The 25,926-nt window shown below is 38.2% G+C and overlaps 1 protein-coding gene across 1 annotated transcript in view; it reads left to right on the forward strand.

Annotated features, from left to right (window-relative positions):
- Nucleotides 1-4,100: 4,100 nt before the first annotated feature.
- The window catches only part of ARMC1 (armadillo repeat containing 1), a 43,459-nt gene continuing 21,633 nt past the window's right edge, over nucleotides 4,101-25,926 (forward strand). The window contains exons 1-3 of the mRNA XM_030304025.2: nucleotides 4,101-4,323; nucleotides 9,618-9,838; nucleotides 15,354-15,445. Of these exons, the coding sequence (XP_030159885.1) occupies nucleotides 9,656-9,838; nucleotides 15,354-15,445 (275 nt within the window). The 5' untranslated portion in view covers nucleotides 4,101-4,323; nucleotides 9,618-9,655. The remainder of the gene's footprint in view (nucleotides 4,324-9,617; nucleotides 9,839-15,353; nucleotides 15,446-25,926) is intronic.

The raw sequence follows: 25,926 nt of genomic DNA on the forward strand, positions 1-25,926 counted from the left end.
TGTGTGTTATATATATATATGTTATATATATAACACACACATACTGTGTGTGTTATATATACATATGTATGTTATATATATACATATATATGTTATATATATACGTACATAACATATATACATATATATACAAATATATATATATATATATATGTACTTCAAAGCAACTTTTATCAGTGAGCAATGTGGAAATTCCTCAATGTCTCTTTCTAATATATTTTTCATAATGGTCCATGGCCTGTAGATATACCATCATTTACTAAAACATTCCACTATTGATATGTATTCATTTGATGTTGGGGTTTTTTTTTTATTGGCTTTTTTTTTTTTTTGCCTATGTGAACAATATTGCAACAAACATCTTTGTTCTTACGTCTTTATATACTGATGCTTTTTATGTTTTAGATTCTTGAGGATTTGCTGGGTCAAAAAAATATATTATTTTTTAGAATACGTTTTGCTGGGGGGCGCCTGGGTGTCTCAGTCTGTTAAGCATCTGACTTTGGCTCAGGTCATGATTTCATGGTTCCTGGGTTTGAGCCCTGCATAGGACTCTGTACTGACAGGTCAGAGCCTGGAGCCTGCTTCAGATTCTGTATTTCCCTCTCTTTGTCCCTCCCCTGCTCATGCTGTCCCTCTCTCTCTCTCTTTCAAAACTAAATAAACATTTAAAAAAATAAAAAAAATAGATTTTGCTGGATTTTTTTAAAATTATTTTTTTAATGTTTATTTAGTTTTGAGACAGAGAGAGAGAGAGAGAGAGAGAGAGACAGAGACAGAGCGTGAGTGGGGGAAGGCAGAGAGAGGGAGACACAGAATCCAAAGCAGGTTCCAGGCTCTGAGTTGTCAGCACAGAGCCTGACATGGGGCTCGAACTCTCAGACCGGGAGATCATGACCTGAGCCGAAGTCAGACGCTCAACCAACTGAGCCATCCAGGCGCCACTAACTTCTTTCTTTTTTAACTTTTGAGTTTCTAGTCTTGTCTAAGGTCTCCTCTACTTCTATATTGTTATATGTAGTCACCAAGATTTTCTTAAAGGGTTTTCAATATTTTATTTTTTATACTTGTGTTCTTAATCCATCTGGAATTTCAGTTTTTTGGTATATAATGTATATGGACACAATTTTATTTTCATTCAGATACATACAAATACATTTATAATTATTTCTCATCCTTTAAAATTTTCTATTTTGATATGTTTTAAGTCTACATATTAGTTTTATAGTATGTGTATAGAATTTATGAATAAATAATATACATATAACCAAGCTGCGTGCTCAAAACATTTTTTTAAACTGAAAGAAGTACTTGATCAATAAGTTTTGGAAACCATAACACTAGACCATAAACTTGGGGGCAGTGATAATGTTTTCTCGTATTTTTGAATCCATCGTTAAGACTGTTTCTAGCACATTGAATGTGTTCTGAAAATAGTTTTAAAATAAGTGAATGGGGTGCGTAGATGGCTCAGTTGGTTAAGTGTCTGACTCTTGGTTTTGGTTCAGGTCATAATCTTAAACGGTTTAGTGAAATAGAGCCCCACATCGTGCTCTGTGTTGACAACATGGGGCTTGCTTGGGATTCTCTCTCTTCCTCTCTCTCTGCCACTACCTGTATGTGCATATGTTCTCTCTCACTCTCAAGCACTTTAAAATAAATAAACACTTTAAAATTATTAAATAAATAAATAAAATAATTAATTAAATAATTGAATAAATGAAACTACCTTTATCTGATTCCTGGGTCTTAAGCAACACAGCTATTGAGAAACTTAACATTCCACCTGTGTCCTGTGGCAAGATATCTGAGGCTCAGAACTAGCAACAACTCATAATGGCAGATAGTATAACTTTACTGGTGTCAAGTTCATAGATTTTTAACATAGGAAGATAAATTCTTAAAATCTTAAACTTCCTGGGGCTTGTAGTCCATAAGTGCTTATGAAATTGTTAATTATTTTTTGTGACTACATCCTGTTTTTAAATGCCAGTCATCTAACTCTCTGTAATGGCAGTTTGCGAAGGATTAGTCTTCTCACTACTTTAATGTCAGAGGCATGATTATATTTAACTTTAGATTTTGAACTTCTAAAGACTCTATGTAATATATATTCTGACCCTGCCAAAAATCTATGTCATCAATTATTAGTTGGGAAAATCCCAATTGTCTTCTCTCTTTTTGATAAATTGATTTTAGAAAAAATAGCAGGTTTACTTTCCTGGGCTATTTCATTGTTTTTAATAACAATACTGAACAAAATTTCATTTACTCAATCAAATGGATTATGTTTAACCTGTCTGTGCCCTTTGGACTTCCTATATTTACTTTTTTACAGCCTTTTTTCTTACTGTAAATGTATCACAATCTCCTTTTTAACTTTTCCTTTTTCCCCCTCAGTTCCAGCAGTTGGTTGGTCTGGTTGATTATTTAAAATGAGGCTGGTGCTTCTACTGCTGGACATTATGCATCATTTCTCACTTGTTTTTGCTATAGGTCAAATGGTGTGAAAGGGACATTTTTCTATTCTACTTTGCTCCTGTTTTCTTGAGCTTGTTAGAAGAAAGAGGAAATTAAGAATAAGAAAAGGCAAAGTAACTTGAGAAGTAACTGGATTTTGAATTCACTTAGGAATCAAAGTATTGGAGACAATTGCGTAGAACACAGTCTGAGGTGTTTGTTTAAAGTAAGCTCTATGCTTACTTAGCCTGGGGCTTGAACTCAGGACGTGGAGATCAAGAGTAGCAGGCTCTACCCACTGAGACAGCCAGGCGCCCCAGGGAGGTGCAGAGAGAGAGAGAGAGAGAGAGAGAGGAAGACACAGAATCTCAGGCAGGTTCCAGGCTCTGAGCTGTCAGCACAGAGCCCATGAGGGTCTCTAGTCCACGAACCCTGAGCCCTGAGATCATGGCCTGAGTTGAAGTTGGAGGCTTAACCGACTGAACCACCCAGGCGCCCCGCCCGGCGACATTTATTCTTAACCACACTTGCCCTATTAGAGGCCTCTTAAATTCCTTGAGACTTTAATACATGAGCTATGTGGCAAAATCAAACTGAAAGAATCTAGATTCCTTTCAGTGAAGTTATTGCGTGCAATGGATGCATTATTCTCAGACTGGCCTATATAATTTAGATTACACTTATATTTAGAGAAATAGCTTCAAGGGGCGCCTGGGTGGCTCAGTCGGTTGAGCGGCCGACTTCAGCTCAGGTCACGATCTCACAGTTCGTGAGTTCGAGCCCCGCGTCGGGCTCTGTGCTGACAGCTCAGAGCCTGGAGCCTGCTTCGGATCCTGTGTCTCCCTCTCTCTCCGCCCCTCCCCTGCTCATGTTCTGTCTCTCTCTGTCTCAAAGATAAATAAAAAAAAAAAAAAAAAAAAAAAAAAAATTAAAAAAAAATAGCTTCAAAACCCAAGATTTATACTTAAAACCGGTGCCTGTCATCGTTAAAGGTATATAAATCTTTACAATGATAAACTAAATAGAAGACAGTATTTAAAAAATACATCATGAATTTGAGAACGTTCTAATTAGAAGTCCCTTTCCCTTACCAAAAAAAAAAAAAAAATCCTTCAGAAAAGACGTTATTATTTAAAACAAAAAACTGTACTTTGCAGCTTTCCCGGTGTTAGGAAGACAGTGGACACTAACAAGAAATGAACGAAACGCCTAATGTGCTAATATGTTCTTACCAAAAACGCCAAGAAACTTTAAAGATTATGAATTAAGAGTCACAAAAACGAATGAAATATCATGAAAATCCTTTATTAGAACTGAAAGAATTGCCAGAACAAAAAGTTCGATTTGAATTTCCGAACGCAGGAGCAGAGAAAGATTCCCCTCAGCGCCGGAAAGCTGCAAATTGTAGTTGGGAAACCACGACGGTTTCTCGGCCGGAACCAAGGTTCTTTCCGTGCCTAATACTTAGCGAACGGAGAGTCGTTTGGGCCAATTCAAGTGTTCCTGGACTCTCATTGGACTCTTCCGTTCAATACTGAGTGCATTTCCCTAGGTCACCAATGAACGCTTTAGTCTAAGAAGGCCTTCACGTACTGGATGTCTTATCCTCACGTTGGAATGGTTTCAGCCAATGAGAGGGCAGGACTGACGGATGTTCCAGGGTCGTGGGGGAGAGTCTGTAGAGCCTTTCCCCGCCAGCGTCCTCGCTCTTTGGCTTCTAGAGTTAATCTGGTCGTTTGCCGTCGCTGAGGCCGGCGGCTGCGAACGGAGGGACCGTCTTTGCGCCTCCCGGGTCCCTGTGCTCCATTCGTTGGTGTGGCCCTGATGGTGCGGACGGCTCCGGACTCCTAAAGCTCTGGCGTGGTATGTAAGGATCCAGGGGCGGCAGACAAAGCGGTGGAGCCCGGAAGGCCGCGGAAAGCGGCCCCTGCACCAAGTCCGCAACTCGGCCTGGGCCGAGGCGCTCCTCTGGCCTTCTCCCGACCCAGCAGCGCGTCCCACCAAGCGCTTTATAGCGCCAGGCTCCAATGTGCCCTGTGAAAATGTTAGCTTTGTTCAGTTCCTCTCCGTCCCCCACACGTCTGATTTTTATAAACCCTGGTATTAATAGATGTCATCTTCATCTCTCCAGCTTGTTCTTTGGTAACTTTATCTTTTGTGCACCTGCATGTCTGCTGCTAAGAATGGAAGGGCATCGTTGTGTTTGTCTCCATTCAAGAGAGACCAGCATTCACATCTCTGTATTTTCCTAAGTTTTTGGGAGACCTTCGTTCAGTTTGCAGCTCCTTTCGTGATAGTGTACTGATGTGTTAGGGCAGAATATACCCCGATAGCTGGTGGAATATAAATACCCACAAGATTAAGTTCTGTTCTTGTTTGGTAATTGCTGGTGCTCTGATGTATCGTTTCAAGTTTTGGGTTTTTTTGTTTTGTTTTGTTTTTTGCTTTTTGATCCTAACCATCACTCAAGGTTATTACAAGAGGAAACTGAGGCTCAAGTGAGGCAACTAGCTTCTGAAAGAGTTAGTTAGTTGCTAATTAAGGGAAAGCCAGATAGGAACTCCATGCTTATGATATTTTTAAAAACTTGCTTAACTGAATATGGATTTAGGTTGTGGGTGTGTACCCTCTGCAGCTCATAGTTGTTAAGAGACCTAAACCATTCTTTGAGTTAAATGGTAAGCTTTGGCAAAAGAAAAAATCTTTCAGGCATCTGCCTAATTGTAGTCTCACGTCTGTCACCTAAGTTCCCAGTTCCAGCAGGATAGGCCTCATCTGGGAGCTTGCTGGAAATGTAGAATCTCAGGCCTCTCTCCATCTACTGAATCAAATTTTTTTTAACAAGATCCCTTGGGTAATCAGAGTTCCTTAAAGTTTGGGGAGCATGCAGTATTATCTTAGAATGATCTGTTTGTCCAAATTGAACTAAACAAAAGAGGGAAAAAAAGGTATGTATTGTATCCATTTGTGTTCTTTATATATATATATATATACACATACATATATATATATTAACATTTATTTATTTTTCGAGAGACAGAGTATGAGCGGTAAAGGGGCAGAGAGAGGGAGTCACAGAATCTGAATCAGGCTCCAGGCTCTGCACTGTCAGCATAGAGCTGGATACGGGGCTCCAACTCAGAACTGCGAGATCATGACCTGAGCTGAAGTCAGATGCTTAACCGACTGAGCCATCCGGGCACCCCATCCATTTGTATTTTAATGGACTAGGAAAAAGTTCCACATTTTTCTCATTTACTACTGAGACTTTGATTTTTCTTTAAGTATGTCTGTGTTGTCAAGTTTAGCATACTTAGAAAAGAATGTTTAAAAATCAATTAAAAACTAACTTGTAAGGTGTCAGGTACTGGTCTAAAAAATGAAATGAGACAAGAAAGATGTTAAATACTACTGCTAATACAGTCTCAAGAACTTTCTGTTTACTCACACATCATCAGTACACAAATTCCCCACCATAATTCCCCCCCACAATTTTGTTCCTTTGATCAGGAACTTTTCGGTCATTTTCTTTGGAAGGAGCCTGTAGGTTGGCTACTGCTAGTAGTTTTTTTAGTTTATTCATTTGGTTATCTGGCAATAAAACTGAAACATAGACCCCAAATCACTTACAGGGATTACTGTATGTTGCACAGGAATTAAAGTATGTAGAATTTTAATGTTTAAGGTTTCATTCAGATGTCTCTAGCCATGTTAAAAAGACATGTACTTATCAACCACTGTAAAGTGTTAATTGCTTTTATTTGTACCAGGAATCACCTGGAATGATGCTTTGGGCCCTGCCTCCAAGGATTCCTGGTGAGGGCTGGGTATGGGCCTTGGAATCTGCATTTTAATGATAATCCCAGTTTATTCTGATGTAGGCTATCCGGGTCCACATTTCTTGGCATTGGTATTTTAAATGAAAAATGCAAGTAGAAAGCAAGCTTATTTTCTTTTGAACTTAATGTGGTACTCTTTGTAGAAGAAAGGAAGAGAATTTTTAACTTACATTATGGGTCATAGGTTGCTATAAAATTGTTCAGATCAGTATATTTAAAAGGTTATTTAAAAATTATTTGAGATCTGCCAAATTTGGGAATAAGAGAGGATAGGATAGAATGAATACCAAAATATATCCTTTAAAAAACACTTTCCAGCCTATGAAGGCTAACATTTTTATCAAACAGCCTGTGTGAAAATGATACAATTAATATAGAAAAACTAAATGTATCTAATACATGAATTGGGGTTAAAGTTCTAACTTTTACTTACCTGTTTCCATTTTCTTAGCTGTTCATAGCTATCTTGCAAAAGCTGCTATGTGAATTCTGCAATACACAAAAATATTGATCATTTAGCAGGATTCAGGCAATTCTCAGAGTAACTTGATATTGGCAATATTAAATAAGGAAAGAAAAATGAACTTTAACCCTGAGGAATTGTCTCTTGAAGTTTTATAAAAACCCTTCTAAGTTGGGGGACAAATCATAGCTCTGTCTACCTTTCTTCCCTTAAGTGCCATAGGAAATGCAGTGCTTGACTACAATTTCTGCCTCTGTTATGTCTGGATTTTTGGTGCCTTGTGGTATTCCTGACCCTTTCCTTGGCTTATCCTGTTTTGAGCCCGCTCCTGGTCTGTGGGCTTTGAAGATTGAAAGTTTTAAATGTTTTGACTTTTATTCATCTCTAAGGAACAGGAAAGGCCATAACTTTTTCAGAATCATTCCCACTAAATAGTTAACTAATGCCTTTTTTTTTTTTTTAATGTTTATTTTTGAGAGAGAGAGAGAGACAGAAAGCAAGTAGTGGAAGAGCAGAGAGAAAGGGGTCACAGAATCTGAAGCAGGCTCCAGGCTCTGAGCTGTCAGCACAGAGCCCTATACGGGGCTTGAACCCAGGAACTGTGAAATCATGACGACCGGAAGTCACCTGCTTAACTGACTGAGACACCCAGGCAACCCTCAAACAACTTCTTAAATAAGAATGGAGCTCTCCGGTTCTAAGGTCCTGCAAAGGGACCTCATCCAGAGTATTTGGTTCTTAAATGGGTTGGCTCTTAGGCCTTTCAGCCAGTAATTGGTTCGTCAGGTTCCAGTTTTGGATAAGATTCATGCTGGTAACAGCACATAAAGCTCAATGGTAAGCTGGTTTGTAAACAGGGGTATTCAGGATGCCAATCTCTATAGACGCACCTAAGAGGCAACATGCCCCCAAATGTGTTAGTCTTATCTGTGTGTTCAGTCTATTGCTTTTTTTCTGAATCCTTTTTTTAATTGCCATAGTAACAATAATATTTTCATTTTTTGAAAATAACCTGCCAAATACTATTTTGCTAAAGCCCTGTTTTCTCTGAGTCCTTTAATTTTGCATTTGCTTGCATACTTAAAAAATTTAATGTGTATTTAATGATTTCTTTTTGCCATGTGGTATGAATTAAAACTTGCTTAGCAGTGGTTTTAAATTGCTCAGAAGTCATTCCAACACCATTTATTGAGTAATCTTACTATTTTTGATGGATTTTTTTGGCTCCACATAACTTAAAACTGTTACTTATTGAGCATTTACGGTGTCAGGCACCAGTCTAAACCCTTTTCTGTGTATTATTTTATTTAGATAGTACACCATTTGGTAGCTGCTATGATTAGCTCTATTTTATAGATGAAGAAACTGAGACAGAGTAAAGGATTTGCCAGAAATCATGTTTACCAAGTAGTGGAGCCTTGGTCTGACTCTCTGAGAGCCCGCTTTCTTATACTGAATGTATATAAGTAGCTTTCCTGGGAGAAGTATCTCTCTACTGCTCTGTGCCCCCCCCCCCACTTGATTGTTTATAGCTTTGTATATTTCAACATATGGTAAGGCTAACTCTGCCTTATTACCTTCCCCGCCTCCCCCCCCCCCCCCCCACCAATAATCTTTAATAGCCTTTTTGGAATTAGAGAAAAATTTTATCCCTCCTCTCCCGCCCTACTTGTTACCGTTTTTGAAATTGGAATTAAACATACTGATTGGGACGTATGGGTGGCTCAGTTGGTTAAGCATCTGACTTCAGCTCAGGTCACAATCTTGTGATTCATGGGTTCAAGCCCCCCATTGGGCTTTCTGCTGTCTGCCTCTCCCCTGCTTTAGCTCTCCCTCTCAAAAATAGATATTAAAAAAATAAATAAACATACTGATTGATTTGTGGAAAGTATTTACACCTTTATATTCTTACTGATAAGGAATATGCTGTGTAACTTGCTTAATGGAAGTTGTTATTTTTAACTTTCTGCATATATGACTATTATTTCTTGATTTTTTTTCTTTGACTTTTGTACGTTTAGCATGTTATATTTTCTAAAATACTCTTTATTTTTGTGGGAAAAAGTTTTTGAATTTAAAAGAACTGTATGGAAAGTGGAAAGACTTGATTAGTTTAGGAGATAAGATTTTAGCCCACTTCTGTACTTTAGTCACCTGGGGCAAATTGTTTAACTTCTCTGTGACTGTTTCCTTATCTGTCAAGTGAAGTACCTCAAATTCTGTGTCATTCTTCCAAATATGGCACAGGTGTGCTTAGATTCAGTTCAGCTTCACCATGATCTCCCCAACTCCTTGGGCCTCAGACACAGGGTGAGGCTTTTTTGTTCACAGCTTTCTTTGACTCCTTTTTCCTAGGGGATTTTATCTTTTGTAAATCCGGTATGCTGGGTTTTGTTCATAGATAAATAAGAAAAAAAGCTTTCAGCTAGCCACCTTTCCCTGAGGCACTTGTTTTAGGCTCCAGAAATGTTCTAGAGGAAAATAGCACTAGCAGTGGTATGATTGGAGAAGTATAGTGAAGGTCATGAGCTTGAACTGTAAAGATCTTGTTTATTGTGACTTTAGTGTTAAAATATGTATTGCTAAACGGAATTTATTGGAATATTGAAGATGACATATGTTCTTTAAACATTGTGCACACATAAATAACTTGATTTTTTTTTTTTTTTTTTTTTTTTTTTTTTAGTTAGCTTCTTATGTTCATTTTACTTAAACTGTGGGATTGCCAATTCTCAAGTTTTTGTGTGATTTAGATTCATCTGTTTCTTTCTAAGGGTGTTGTAATCTTGATTATTTAACAAATGCCATAATATACCTCAGCAGCCTTGAGCTAATTTTGCAAACCATTTCTACAGAATTTAAGAAGATTTTGTTCATGTGTATGGCATAGAAGATGAATTCTTCCTCCTCCACCATGAATGAAGAACCTGATGCTCTCTCGGTAGTTAACCAGCTACGGGATCTAGCAGCAGATCCATTAAATAGAAGAGCCATTGTTCAGGATCAGGGATGTCTGCCTGGCCTTATTTTATTTATGGACCATCCCAACCCCCCTGTTGTCCACTCGGCTTTGCTGGTAAGTTACCTGTAGTAATTTCAGTCTCGGTGTTACAATTTTGCAATTCAGGAGAACTTGAAAATGTTAGATGATGTGGTAAAAAAATTAAAATTGACTATAGAGCAAATAGTAAGTCTGTATTTCTATATATGCAAACATATATGTACCTTTGACACAAATGGTAGCATATTATATGCAGGAAATGTTCTGCAACTTCCTTCTTTCACTTAACAAGAAATCTTGAGGATTATATCAGTATGGATAGACACATGAAGAGGAAACTTACTGTTTGGGTTTTTTTTTTTTTTGTAATACCTTTATTAAGGTCTGAATCACATGCCATACAAGTCACTTATTTAAAGTGTACCATTCATTGGTTTTTAATGTATTCACAGAGTTGCACAGCCATCACTACAGTCCCGTTTTACAACATTTTCATCACCTCAGAAAGAAACTCCTCTACCTATTGCTCCCCGCCCCCCAAACCCTTTCCTAAGTAGCTACTGTATATATATTTGCCTATTTTGGGCAAAAATGCTTATATATTTTTTACATAAATAGAATCATAGAATATGTGGGTTTTGTGACTGGCTTCTTTCACTGTTCCCAAGGTTCATCTACATTGTAGCATATAATAGTACTGGCCAAATAATACTCCATTGTAGGGAATGCCACGTTCTCCTTATCTGCTTCTCAGTCGATGGACATAGCACTTATTTTAGCATAAGATGGGAGGGAAAGGTAAGGAAAGGGGAAGACCAGAGAAAAACATATAGGATCATGGCTAATAGTGTAGAAGGAACTACTGTGTTATGAGAAATGCAGGAGCTAGAGAAGTGTGAAAGAACATTGCAATCAGGCAAGTCCAGAATGTGATCATTTCTTGAGGACAGATAATCTGGTTGTGTGAACAGTAAATGGCATTAAAAAGAAAGGCAGTTGGCTGGAGGAGAGGAATAGTGGTAACTGTTAAAGATTAAAAGTGATTTAGCCTGGGTGGCTAGTCAGTTAAATGTCCAACTCTTGGTTTCTGCTCAGGTCACGATCTCACTATTTGTGGGATGGAGCCACACTTAGGATTCTCTCTCTCCTCTCTGCTCTTCCCCCACTCATGCTCTCTCTTTCTCTCTCAAAATAAATAAATAAACAAACTTGTTTTTTTTTTAAGTGACTGAAGAGACAGATCAGCCAAGGGTAATATGTGGACCTGATTTTTAGATTCTGATTTGAACAAATCAACCATAAACATATGACCGTGCGGACCCGACTCGGGATTCTGTATCTCTCTCTCTCTCCCTCCCCTGCTTGCTCTCTCTCTCAAAATAAATATAAACTTAAATTTTTTTTTTAAAAATCATAACAAAAATGTTTAAAAAAGAACATTATTGTAAAATAAATCTTAAACTCCTTGCCCTCCTCCCCTTTTTTTCTGAGAGAGAGATAGAGAGTGAGCAGGGGAGGAGCAGAGAGAGAGGGAGACGAATCCCAGGCAGGACCACGCTGTCAGTGCAGAGCCCAACGTGGGGCTGGAACTCACCAACTGTGAGATCATGACCTGAGCTGAAACCAAGAGTCAGATGCTTAACCGATTGAGCCCCCCCGGGTGCCCCACAAACTCCTTGCCCTTTGCCTAGAGACCCATTTAGTCTAATTTCACAAGTTTGTACAGAGCAATAATATATGCATTTTCCCTTTCAAAAATCAAACTTCATAATACAGATTTTCTGTTTTACCTTCATAGAGTGAAGTTTAATAGGCAAAACAGACATTGACAAGTGAACATTGTAACAAATGGGAAAATTTGCATGGTCCCTAGATTGGTTTTATTTCAATATGAATAGCAATAAGGATAAGAGAGAGCAATAAGGATAAGACCAACTCCAGATAGGTCTTGGGATAGGTCTCCAGATAGGGACTTAGGGTAGAAGGAAGAAGTGTGTTTTTTTGTTTTGTTTTTTTTTTTTGGTGGACTAGACTTGGACCTATTTAAATTTGGAAGGCTAGGGGCTAAAAAAGAAGAAGGAGGCTAGGGGCTGCCAGAGTGGAAGAGGTTTGAAGAGGAGGCCCTGAGAGTTGCTACAGAAAATGGGACAGGTTGCTGACTGAGGAGAAAGGTGGGATTGTTCAGCAGTTTTGAGGGCCTGACTAGTTTGGTGACACTGGATTGGTAAGATGCTTACAGCTCACAAAATCCCTTTTTCACCTCCCTTCGGGCCACTACAGGTCCTGAGAGCCAAAGAGTCAGATTTGTTCAGGGTTGATTCTTGGCCAGGTAAGTTACACAGAAGGCTAGCAAAGGGAGTTTAGGATTTTGGCAAGAGAGTGGTTGAAATGATAGACTGTAGATGCCAGGCTGAACAGGAAGGGAAGTCAAGTCATGGAGGGACAGAGCTAGAGAGAAAGTAGGAGGGGGGATACATGGGTGCAAGTTCCCACTGAAGTTGAAGAGCAGGTGTGGTGTTTTTTAAATTTTATCTTCACTATTGGCTTATTAGCTATACTCTATGATTTCATATGATTTCTAATAAGACTGCTATGATTCTTATCTTTGTTCCTCTCTACATAATTCTTTTTTCTGGCTTTTTTTGGTGACTTTATTACTGTTTTTCAGCAAATGATTATGATGTGCTTGGTATGGATGGTCTCCTTTGTGTCTTGGTTTTGTTCTTGTGGGATTTGTTGAGTTGCTTGGTTGGGTCTTTGGTTTTATAGTTTTTATTAATTTGGGGAAATTGTCATCCATTATAATTTCAGCATTTTTTTAATGCCTCCTCACTCCTCTTCTGGGACTCCAGTTACATGTATGTTAGATACTTCATGTTGTCCTACGGGTCATTGTTGCACTGCTCTTTTTTTTTTTTTTTTCCTTTTAAGTCTTTTCCCTCTCTGTGCTTCATTTTGGATAGTTTCTATCGCTGTATTTTAAGTTCACTGATCTTTTTTTCTGTAGTGTCTAATCTCTTAACCCATTCAGGGTTGTCTTCATTTCAGGTATTATGTTTTTGTCCTCTAGAAGTTACATTTGGGGATTTTTAATATCTTCCATTTCTTTCCTCATCATGCTCATGTTTTCCTACTCATCCTTGAGCATATGGAGCATATTTACAATAGCTGTTTTAATGCCCTTATTTTCTAATTCCATCTCTGTCACATCTTGGTCTCTTTCCATTGATTTTTTCCCCCCATCCTGGTCAGATCCCTCTTCTCCTATTCTGTTCTGCAAATTCTAGCCACCTGGGGTGTTTTCTGACACCAGCCAATTCTATTTCCGTGCGGACACCAGCTCGGTGTCCAGCAATTCAATTCAGTTCAATTCAATTCTGAAACTACCCAGCTGGAGTTAAATGTCAAACTCCCTCAATTTAAGGCTCACTCCCACGAGACTACATTCACTTCAAAGGCCAGTTGCCAGTATCAGGTCACCTGTATTTCTGACTGAACAGCTATAAATTAGGTGTTCCAGTGTCCCCCTCCTCAGGTTTGATAATTTACTAGAATGGCTCTAGAGCTCCGGAAGCCACTTGGCTTACATTTACCAGCTTATTGTAAAGGGTACAAATGAACAGGTACATGGGGCAAGGTCTGGAAGGGTCCTGAGGGCGGTAACGTTTGTCCCTGTGGAGTTGGGATGTTCCTTGCTGACGGTTGTATTCACCTATTCAGAAATTCTGAATCTCCTTGTTCAAGAGTTAAAAAAAAAATTTTTTTTAAGTTTACTTATTTTGAGAGAGAGTGTGTGAGCAGGGGAGGGGCAGAGAGAGGGGGCGAATCTCAGGCAGGCACTATGCTATCAGCACAGACCCTATGCAGGGCTGAAACTCATGAAACTGACATCATGACCTGAGCAGAAAAATCAAGAGTCAAACGCTCAACCAACTGAGCCACTCAGGTGCCCCTGTTCAAGAGTTTTTATAGAGCTTAATCTTCAGCACCTTCCTACTCCCAGTCAGTGGGTGGGGCTGAAAGTTCCCAGCCTCTAATCTCTTGGTCTTACTAGTGACCAGCCCCGTTCTGAGGCTATCTTGGGGCCTCAGCCTACCTCACTTCTTTTACATAAACCCAGGTGTGATCAAAAGGGCTGCTTTAGGAGTAACAAAAGAAACTTCTATCACTCAGAAAATTCCAGGGGTTTTAGGAGCTCTGCACCAGGGACAGGACAAAGACCAAATATTGATTGTTACTATGCTGCACCATCCTAACCTCCCCGCCTCTGATATCTGCATCCTTAACCCAGCAAGACCCCTGGGCTCCATTTGGGTTCCCCCTCCCTGTGCTAGTCTGAAAACTGCCTCCAAAGCAGTAAGGTGGGGCACTTACCGGGCCCCCCTCATATTTCTCTTCTCTCAGGAGTTACAGTCCTATGCCACTTCTTGTTCAGTGTGTTTATATGTTGTCCTATTGGCTTTTTGTGGATGGAGGCCAGTTCCCATGGCAGTTAATCCTTTATAGACTGAAGTGAATGTCAAGGTTGGGAGGAGTTGCAGAAAGAATAGGAGATTTCGTAGATAGTACCATTTTCAGTAATCACCAGGCACTTGGGAAATGTAGTACAGAGGACCAGTAGCAAATGTGAAGGTCAGCAGGCTGAGATGGCAGAGTTGTGGATGGTGTAGTTCACAGATCACAGATGTATTCTTACAAATCTGGTACCAAAGTATTAGGTAAGTGATGAGAGATTAGGAGGTCTGTAGAACAGCTAAATGAAATCCTTAGAGAATCAGCATGTGAAATACTTGAAAACTATACTTTTTTTTTTTTTTAACGTGTATTTATTATTGAGAGACAGAAAGAGAGTGAGAGCAGGGGAGGGACAGAGAGAGAGGGAGACACAGAATCTGAGGCAGGCTCCAGGCTCTGAGCTGTCAGCACAGAGCCCGACATGGGGCTTGAACTCACAAACCGCGAGATCATGACCTAAGCCGAAGTTGGACGCTTAACCAACTGAGCCACCCAGGTGCCCCCAAAATATACTTTAAATTTTAAAAGAAAAGCACCCTAGAAAAGTAAAATTTGACAAAGTAGAAATCTGTGAATTCATCTTTTGTTTTTCAATAAAAAAGGACACTTTAAAGGTGAATTGTAAAATTAAAAACAGTTCATTCTGTAAAGGTATTTTTATGTTTTATCTCGCTCAGCAATTTATTTTAATTAATATGTAAAAAGCATCTAGGGGGAAATGGTAGCTATTGAGACTACTCCTTAAAATTAATAAATGGAATGTGGTTTCATATATCTCTGTCAAGATGAAGTGGTGAAAATAAAGCCAGGACAACCTAATTTTGACCTTACAGATAAGTTAGGGACCATTATTTCAAAGAGCAGATTCAGATACTTTAGCTAAAAGGATCATTTCTTCCCTAGGGGTCTGCTGTGATTATCGCATTTAAAGAAGAGTTTCTAAATACTTCAAAACCAATTGATTCTAAAAACAAAAACTTATTTTTCATCTTTTTCCTCTTGCAGTAAGTTGGTAATGAGTTTAGTTTTGAATAGTCTGGAGTTGTAAATTAACCTGTCACTGTTTTTGCTGTAGGCTCTTCGGTACTTGGCAGAATGCCGAGCTAACAGAGAGAAGATGAAAGGAGAACTGGGGATGATGTTAAGCTTGCAAAATGTTATACAGAAGTAAGTACAATAGATGGTGTCTCCTAAGGCAGTGGAAAAATGGATCTTCCTGTTAAATGTGTGTTGTAATATACAGTGAAATGTAATACATCATTTCACTGAAATTTTTATTCTAATATGAAGGCATACTTTTATGGGTTTTATGTCTAGGTGTGTTCTGATTGTCAGTCTTCTGATTATTCTTAAACATAGATATTAATAGTATTTATGAAAATGCTCAAATTTTATTTAAAATGTTGATAAACATGGTTCTTAATGAATCATATTTTTAAAAAGAGAAAATCCTACCTTTAAGTTTTGTGAGGTATATGTAAACAGAGCAACATAGGTTACTAATCACATTTGAAAGTAAGCAGTATTATAGTACCTTACAAAGTTCTTTTGCTACTTCATCCCTGTCTTACTCAAAAGAACCATCAGGAATAGACAAAGATGTGTGTGTGTGTGTGTGTGTGTGTGTATGTATATATATATAAAGTATATATGTATATGTATGTATGTATATATATATGTGTGTATATGTATGCATATATATGCATATATATACATATAAGGGAATATTACTCAGCCATCAAAAAGAATGAAATTGTGCCATTTGCAACAGCGTGAATGAAGCTAAAATATATAAGTGAAATAAGTCAATCAGAAAGACAGATACCATATGATTTCACTCATGTGGGAAGGTGGGGAAAAAGGGGGGAGGGAAACAAACCATAAGAGACTTAACTATAGAGAACAAACAGGGTTGATGGAGGCAGGTGGGTGCGGGATATGCTAGAAGGGTGATGGGTATTAAGGAGGGCACTTGTTGTGATGAGCCCTGGGTGTTGTATGTAAGTGATGAATCACTAAATTCTACTCCTGAAAACAATACTGTATGTTAACTAAAATTTAAATTAAAAAAAAAAAAAAAAAACAAAAAACTTCATCAGTATCATGGCAAAAAAGGGCTTTCGATAAGATTTTCTGAGCATTATTAAGACATTTCTCAGAGACTTAGAGGTGTTTAATTTGAACTTTAGCAAATGGGTGGTTTTTAATTGCACCTTTCAGCTTACTATGGTTTTCACATCCATTATCTTTTTATGTTACTTAAAACTTTTTGAGATCGGGGCGCCTGGGTGGCGCAGTCGGTTGAGCGTCCGACTTCAGCCAGGTCACGATCTCGCGGTCCGGGAGTTCGAGCCCCGCGTCGGGCTCTGGGCTGACGGCTCAGAGCCTGGAGCCTGTTTCCCATTCTGTGTCTCCCTCTCTCTCTGCCCCTCCCCCGTTCATGCTCTGTCTCTCTCTGTCCCAAAAATAAATAAACGTTGAAAAAAAAAAAATTAAAAAAAAACTTTTTGAGATAGATTTGGCAGATAACAATTTTATGGGTGAGGAAGATACAAAGAGTCCATGTTACTTGTCTGTAGTCCTTCAGCTCTCTTGCCCCTGGGAGTGTCTGGTTTTGTTCCTTTCTTAGTCTTTGTTGATTTCCTGTTAAAAGACTAGGAACTGAAGATTAAGTGTTTTGATATTTCCACTTTGTCTGAAAGCAAAAAAGCTATGCTTCTGAGGCCTAATCTTAGTTTACTTTGTATTTTGATCCTCTACTAGACATGACTGCCTTTAAAACTATGAAGGGTAACCATTTAATTTATCTGATTTAAAGTGAGTAATCACCAACACAACTGTCTTCTATTGGCATTCCATTTCCTGCCATGCAGTACTGAGAAATAAAGTGTCCCAGTACAAGGTATACAGATGAGGTATTTTACAATACAGGAGTTGTTACTCTTTAAATCCTTGCTCCCCACCCACCTGCCCAACTGCGTCTTTTTTTCATAGTTCTGTTAAAATTTTTCTATTTATTTTAAAAGGCTTTGGGTGCCATTTCAGAGTCTGTATTCACCTTTAGTTTCTTGCAAGGTCTGATGCAGCTCCCCACATCAGTCTCAGTCACAGCTAGCTTCTGAGCTACAAGGGTGGGATATGAAGTCTCCATTTACAACCTTCCACCTCACCTTGAAAGAATTCATTAGTTGTAAGTGTCCTGTTCACATCACAGTTCTAGTGCAAACCTCATCTCACATTGCGTCTTTGACACATCTGATGGTTTAGCTTATGCATAGATTCACCATGGAAACCCCCACAGCATTCTAGGGCATAAAAGGGTCAAGAATAATAAATATCCACTGTAAGTGACCACAAGAAAGAAATCTTGGAGTTTCTTTGGCTTGAGTGCTCACAAAAGTTCTTCTGTAATTCCCAAATGCTAAATGGTTAGATTATATCAGTGAAGAATCATCGAAACTGACTTCCAAGGCAGTGTGCTTTTTTTCTTGGTGTTCTTAGCTTCTGGATAAATTTTATTTTATTAATCTTATTTTTCAGAAATCTCTAAAATATTTGTTCTTATGGGGTCAGCTGCCTGATAGGATAGTTCTGTGGTGCCTTGATCTTTGATAATGACCAGATAGAGGCTGAAGTTTTTTTCTTGTTTTTATTAAAGTGATCAGTTAGGAATAAGTAATAGAAAGTATTAACTGTATCAATTGTGTTAATTATCTCTATGATTTGAGGTCAATTCCACCAGCAAAAATCTGGATTCTAGTTCTTACTTGAGACAAAGAATCTCTTTGACCCTAAGTTTCCTTATCTAAAGCCTATAGTAACACCTGCAAAGTGATTGAGGATCTAATGGATAATATATGTAGAAATGTTTTGTATATCCTAAAAAGTTGTATAAAATGTTTCATTATTGTTTCTAGTATGCTTTGATGCCATATAGGTAACAATTTTGTTTTAAATGTTTACTTTTGAGAGAGAGAGGGAGAGCAAGAGAGAGCAAGAGCCAAGCGGGAGAGGGGCGGAGAGAGAGAGGGGAACAGAGAATGCGAAGCAGGCTCCCTGCTGTCAGCGTCGAGCCCGATGGAGGGCTTGAACTCTTGAACCACAAGATCATGACCTGAGCCAGTCAGACACTCAACTGACTGAGTCACCCAGGCACCCCCATATAAATTAACTATTTTTACTGGCATATTAGCTCTTTTGGAAACAGTCAAAGATTTAAGCATAGCATGGATGCTTCTGTAGTGCAGTTTTATTCATATGATGAACTTAAGATCGTGTTGTCCTTTAACAGGTATAGTTATTGAAGTTGAAAATTTATGTGGTAAAAATTATTTAAATGTAAGAAATTCCATGAAAAAAAATTAATGTTAATATGTTAAAATGTACTTTAAATCTGAACTTTAAAGATTTAGAGCAAGTTTTAGAGGTTGCATAGATTAAACCTGTAAAACAATTTTTTTTGATTGGCTAATGTTCTGGTAGATACGTGTATATGTGTGTGTGTATATATGTGAGAGAGACGTTTATAAAATAGTAGGGAGACTACTTATATTTTTGTAAGAGAAGTGGTGTGTCCATTCAGGTCATTATCTTGGCTTATCATCTGGAAAAGAGATCTTGAAATGGAGTTAGAAATGGAAGAGATTTGTTGTGGGGTAAGGCCTATAAAGATAGAGGAGGATGAAGCAGGATTAGACTCCAGTCTTTAGACTTCAGTGCGGATCTGTCATCTGTAAAAGGATAATGGAGAGGAAACCAAGTGAGGCAAGGAGAGTCTCAGATTGCAGTGCAGATCTGATAGTCAACTCAAAGGGGAGCTCACAGCAAGGATTGCCCTGTGAATGAGACTTGCACTGGGCAGAAATGGCCACCTAGTGTCCCCACTGCTCAGTCATTGGCTGGGGCCTGCCTGCGAAGAGCCAGGCCTTGGTATAAAAGCTTGAATGGTGTGATGGATCTCAAAACAATGACAGCTGCTACTCCACTTTCTGCACCCAAAGGGCAAGCAAGCTTCTTTTCTTTTTTCTTCTCTTTTCTTTTTTCTTTTCTTTTCTTTTTTCTTTTCTTTTCTTTTCTTTTCTTTTCTTTTTTTCTTCTCTTCTCTTCTCTTCTCTTCTCTTCTCTTCTCTTCTCTTCTCTTTTCATTTAATGTTTATTCATTTTTGAGAGAGAGAGAGAGAGAGAGACAGAGTGTGAGCCAGGGAGGGGCAGAGAGAGAGGGAGACACAGAATCTGAAGCAGACTCCAGGCTCTGAGCTGTCGGCACGGAGACCGACGCGGGGCTCGAACTCACGGACCGTGAGATCGTGACCTGAGCTGAAGTCAGACACTTAGCTTAACCAATTGAGCCACCCAGGAGCCCCAAGCAAGCTTCTCTCTTAAAGGGAGATCCATGCAGTGTATCTCCTTGGCTGCCACAGTGACTTAGTTTTATAACTCAAAGTGTGTTTTTTTCGGACAGTGTGGTGATCATCTTAGAAATTTATTGCTATATTTGAATGTTTTTAGAAGGTTAATAAAAACTGAGTTTTGGCTCGTAAACATTAAGACTGTGAAGTATTAGAGAAGTATTGGAATCAGGTTTTGGCTTAGCGTGTTTAACTTGTTGTGAACTGTCTCATGGCATGGACTTGATTTTCTTTTAGGAAATTAGGTTGGTCTGGCATTTTTCTTATCTTTTCATCTACTTGGTTCTTTTGGGTACCTTTATTAAAAATCAGAACGTGGGGCACCTGGGTGGCTCAGTCAGTTAAGCGTCTGACTTTGGCTCAGGTCATGATCTTGCGGTCTGTGTGTTCGAGCCCCGTGTCAGGCTCTATGCTGATAGCTCAGAGCCTGGAGTCTGCTTCAGATTCTGTGTCTCTCTCTTGCTCTCTGCCCCTCCCCCACTCGCACTCTCTGTCTCTCAAAAATAAATAAACACTAAAAAAAAATTTTTTTTAAATCAGAATGAAAAATTCTCATATATGGTAGGGTGAGTTTTATATATGCATAACTGCTTTGGTAAATATGTGTTCTTTAGACATTTTGCATTGTGTCATGTGTGTTACTCAGATGTCTGATCTATTGATCTCCTAACTTAATTAGTTTATGAACGAATTGGCATCCCATTATTATATAGATCACTTTGGTAAGCCATAGCACAAGAGATTTATATTATATACCCTAATTGCTTTCTTTGATATGGTTGTCCCATGAAAGCCAACCAGTTAGGATGTGATTCCAATCAGTATTTCTATTTGGGAGTACTGAGTTAGGGAGAGTTTTAGCTATGATTCTATGGAACTCTGCAACTAAGGAAGTGTAAAAATCTCCCCATATTCCAGAAAGACCCATGGAACATAATATGCTGCTCTTTTGACTGAAGGGAAACCTTTCACTTGGCAGTGATTGAAAGGGAAACCAAACCGCAAAAGTAGGTGTGGAAAGTGGACATTATTCTTCACATGGGAAGCTGAGAAAAATATAAACTAGGAGAAATTCTGCATACTAAAATTTTGAGCCTTAATCACTGTCTTATGTTTTGTTACAGAATTTTGCTGAGATTTTAACATTTATTTAACAGCAGGTTTCCTTGTGTTTATTGATGCTTATGGATTGATAGTTGAATTGACTCCAAAGTCACTATTACTTTCAGTTCTCTGTCATTGAGAATAAATCTGGCATTATGTTTTAATTTTAATCTCTTCCATAAATAACATTTCATTAGAGGTTAGAACCTTTTTACATTTTATTTTTTAGTTTTGGATTCCTTTTTTGGAGACAGTTTTCAAAATGTTGACTTAGGAGAACATCTAAATCAGGTTAAGACAATTTGTATTGGTATTTATAGGACATTGTAATTTGTATTTTAGGAGTAATAGTTCTGCTATAAGATGCATTTTGTAAAAGTGCTTGTGAATATCTAGTATGAAATATACTATAAGTAAAAGCTGCTTCAATAAAATGTGGCATCTCAACTTTAAAATATCTCATTTCATCTGGAGAACTTCCTAAAATCCTAGATTTTGAAACAGTGCCATAATAAACAATGGTCTATTCTTCTTGCTAAAATCTTGGATGAAAAGTCTGTGCTTTATTTCTTTGTGTTCTTTATTTCCTTATGTGGTTTTTACTTCTTGTTTCTGTGTTCTTTTTATTTATTTATTTATTTATTTTTTTCAACGTTTATTTATTTTTGGGACAGAGAGAGACAGAGCATGAACGGGGGAGGGGCAGAGAGAGAGGGAGACACAGAATCGGAAACAGGCTCCAGGCTCCGAGCCATCAGCCCAGAGCCTGACGCGGGGCTTGAACTCCCGGACCGCGAGATCGTGACCTGGCTGAAGTCGGACGCTTAACCGACTGCGCCACCCAGGCGCCCCTCTGTGTTCTTTTTAAAAAGTAGTTAAAATTTCTTTCATTTCATTTATTTATTTAATGTTCATTTTATTTTAGAGAGAGCGCAAGTGAGGGAGAGAGAGAGAGAGAGCGCGCGCGTGTGATAGAGTCTTAAGCAGGTTCCATGCTCGGCACTGAGCATAGTGCAGGGCTTGATCCCATGACCTGAGCTGAAATCAAGAGTCAGATGCTCAACTAACTGAGCCACGTAGGCACCCCTTACTTTGTTTGATCGGTATGCAAGCCCTGTTCTCATTGTTTCTATTTGCCTGGTCAACATTTGCCCATTCCTTTATTTCTGAATCACTTTGTTTTAGTTTTTTGAGCCAAATGGAAAATCTTTTTGTTTTACTTGGTGAACTAAGTCCATTTATATTGAGTGATATATTTAATCTTCATTCATTTTTGTGATAGTTACTGTGTATGTTATGTTGTAGTGGTTGTGTTTTTTTCTCTGCATGAGGTTTTCTTCTTTTACTTTGAAAAATTTTTTTTTTAATTTAGAGTTTATTTATTTATTTTGAGAGAGAGCACACAAGTAGGGAAGGGGCAGAGAGAGAGGGAGAGAGAGAATCCCAAACAGGCTCCACGTTCAGCATGGAGTCCAATGCAGGGCTCGATCTCACATGCCATGAGACCATGACCAAAGCTGAAATCAAGAATCAGAAGCTTAACTGACTAAGCCACCCAGGTGATCCTTACTTTGAAAATTTCTTCTCATACTTCATATGGTTTGTTTTACTGTTACAGTGGTTGCTCTTGTACTTATACTTTTAAAAAATATTCTGTCTGTTTTCTTATTTAAACTTCCACTATCTGGATTGTTATTTTTTTTTGTTTTTTTTTTTTTTAAATTTTTTTCAACGTTTATTTATTTTTGGGACAGAGAGAGACAGAGCATGAACGGGGGAGGGGCAGAGAGAGAGGGAGACACAGAATCAGAAACAGGCTCCAGGCTCTGAGCCATCAGCCCAGAGCCTGACGCGGGGCTCGAACTCACGGACCGCGAGATCGTGACCTGGCTGAAGTCGGACGCTTAACCGACTGCACCACCCAGGCGCCCCCCTTGTCCTTTTTTTAAAAAAATTGTTTGAGTATAGTCAACACACAATGTTACATTAGTTTCAGGTGACTCCTTTTTTTTTTTAAGTTGGATTATTTCTGCTTTGTCAAACATTGATATGTTCTTTCATTCTCTTTCCCACCTTTGTTTTAAACTTAGATCCACAGTTAAATATAGAAAATGCTCATTGTCCTTTTGCAAAAGTTTTTCTGGTCATCTCTTGGTTTAAGCTCATTGTCTAGTAGATTGCTCAAGAAAGGCTCAAATATTCCTTGACTTCTTTCATGTTTAAAACCCCTTTTCTGTAACTTTAATACTTAAAGGACAGCTGGACTGGATTCATGGCTCACCTTTTGTTTTCTTGAGATTCTTGAAAATGTTGCTCTGCTTTGCCTTGATTTTTATTTTTTTATTTTATTTTATTTTTTTTTTTGAGAAATCCAATGCCAATATATTTTATAAAAGGTAAGGGCAGTAGTGGTAGTTAATATATATTATCAGGAGCACTCTTCCATATAACCATTTACCTGCAATATCATTCTTTTTTTTTTTTTTTCCATGTTTACTTTTTATAAGAGAGAGAGAAAGAGAGAGAGACAAGAGCATGAGCAGGGGAGGGGCAGAGAGAAAGGGAGACACAGAATCCAAAGCAGGCTCCGGGCTCTGAGCTAGCAGCACAGAGTCTGATGTGGGGCTTGGACTCCGAACCATAAGATTGTGACCTGAGCCGAAGTCAGATGCTTAACCGACTGAGCCACCCAGGTGTCCCTTGCAATATCATTCTTAATGGCTGTGGTTACATTCCACATGCTTTGTAGTTTTTTTTAAGTGTCTTTTTTGTAATTATTTAGAACAGAGGTTGGCAAATTTTTTTCTGTGAAAAGCCAGTAAATGTTTTAGGCTTTGCTAGACATAACAGTCCCCGTTGCAACTACCCTGGTGGGTCAAAACAGCCATGGTTACTATATAAATGAATAGGCTTTGGCTCAAGGATCATAGGTTCCCTGCCTTGGATTTCATTGTTACCTAAACAGAGCTGTTGACTTCCTTCTTAGAACCCTTTTTAATTTAGGACTGTTTTTTGCATTGAAAAACGAGGGATAATTTTCTGGGCTGCATAAATGTTACCAGAACACTTCTTAGCAAACAACACCGAAAAGAAAAGCAAAAGCAACTCCTAAAGGAAAATTTAAGATGTTTTTCAAGATGATAGATAGCAAGTCTTCAACAGTAAAATGATATATTCATTGATTTTATGTAGTATGTGGAGGTTTTAACTGGCCTTTATGAGCAATATGAAATGTTTATAGCGGCATCTAGAATTAGAGTGAATTGGTGTTTATGACCAATAAGGATATATATTCAGAATTAAGATTATTTTTGGGGCGCCTGGGTGGCGCAGTCGGTTAAGCGTCCGACTTCAGCCAGGTCACCATCTCGCGGTCCGCGAGTTCGAGCCCCGCGTCAGGCTCTGGGCTGATGGCTCGGAGCCTGGAGCTTGTTTCCGATTCTGTGTCTCCCTCTCTCTCTGCCCCTCCCCCGTTCATGCTCTGTCTCTCTCTGTCCCAAAAATAAATAAACGTTGAAAAAAAAAAATTTAAAAAAGAATTAAGATTATTTTTGATATATAATAAAGGTCAAGTTTCTTGTAGTTGTGTTTTATGAATAACATGAACCTTTTCAGTATGGATAACTAATTAGAAAAAGTGGTGAGGAATCAATATACTTCATTATTTAATAGAAAATTACTGAGAACAAAATTCCAATTACTTAGATGAAAGAAATTTTCAAGATAGTCTTTTTTTCTGATGTCACATTTTAAAGACTGAACTAAATCCAGGGCATTAATCAGCTCTTTCAATTTGCAATTGCCTAAGAAGATGAGGGCAATTAATTCTTGTTTAATTATACAGTCTCTCATATTTATGGCCAAATATACCATAAAACTCTAGACTTTTTGAATGTTTTGAATGATAGTGTTTGAACAGTAATTTTTTTTTTAAAGACTAGCTTCCAAATCTGTAGATGGTCTTGGATTTTTCTTTTTGGTTTTAAAAGCATTTTTTAAAAGTAAGGAAATAATTATATATAATTGATTTGTTGGGGAAAAAAAAAGGTATAATTGATTTGTTGAACGGGTACTTCACAGTGCCCTGATCACGAAGTAACTGTAATTAAATTTGCTTATATGCTTTTGTAAATTTAATTTTGCCTAAGACAAAATTTTACTTAGTTTTGAGAGGGATCTGGGCCTGTAAATAGATCTCTTAACCGTTTCATAGGAAGGGTAGCAATAAAATTAGTCCTATGAGGTACACCTGAAAACCATACTTAACAGTGAGGCCATCATGTTGATTATGTTATTCTTTTAAAATCTTTTGGTTTTAAGTAGGTAGAAATTGAAAATCTTCCAGAAGGGAATTTATTACTGTGTGAAAATGATGAGATTTTGGAATTATGAAACAAGTTAAAAATGGTGGTCATAGGAGTATTTATTTCATAGAACCATTTTTCTAATTATCTGTAATTGCTTTGTTTAAGCAAACATAAGATGTGTGACTATAAGTAAAGTTTTGTTGTAAATCCTTAATTTTCTTTTTTTCTGTTTTTTGGTAAATCTGTAATTTTTTTTTTAAGATTTTATTTTTAAGCAATCTTTACACCCCATGTGGGAGTCGAACTCACAAACCTAAGATCAGGAATTGTGTGCTCTACCACCTAAGCCAGCTGGGTGCCCGAAATCCTTAATTTCCTAAATGAAAGTTAGTGCGAGTAGCCTCTGTAGCAGCACAGGCAATTGTAAATGCACATATATCACCTTTACACATTGTTCTTATGAATAAATGGAATTCTCTTCCCTTGCTCTGTTGCTACTAATGTGGAAACTGGTAATACAGGTGTATGAGAGAATTAAGCCCCAGAGCCCTAAGGAATCCAATAGATGTACAGATTATCTTCTCTCCTGTGAATCTAGAATGGTTTTAACTCTGTACCATCCTTTGGAGAATTGAGAAAATTGTCACCTATAGTTTTTGTAGAGCTAATTTCTTTTGCAGGACCTTAGAAAACGTGTCAGAGAAATGGTTTGTGAGACATATGGGAGTAATAATCAGGAAAAGGAAGGTTAACTTAAAGAAGTTGACAGCAGAGGTAATCTTCCCTTTTTTTCTAAAAATTCTGTCTCGTATGGTAGTCGTTAGCCACA

This window comes from Lynx canadensis, chromosome F2 (assembly GCF_007474595.2).
Source record: "Lynx canadensis isolate LIC74 chromosome F2, mLynCan4.pri.v2, whole genome shotgun sequence".
NCBI classification, from domain to species: Eukaryota; Metazoa; Chordata; class Mammalia; order Carnivora; family Felidae; genus Lynx; species Lynx canadensis.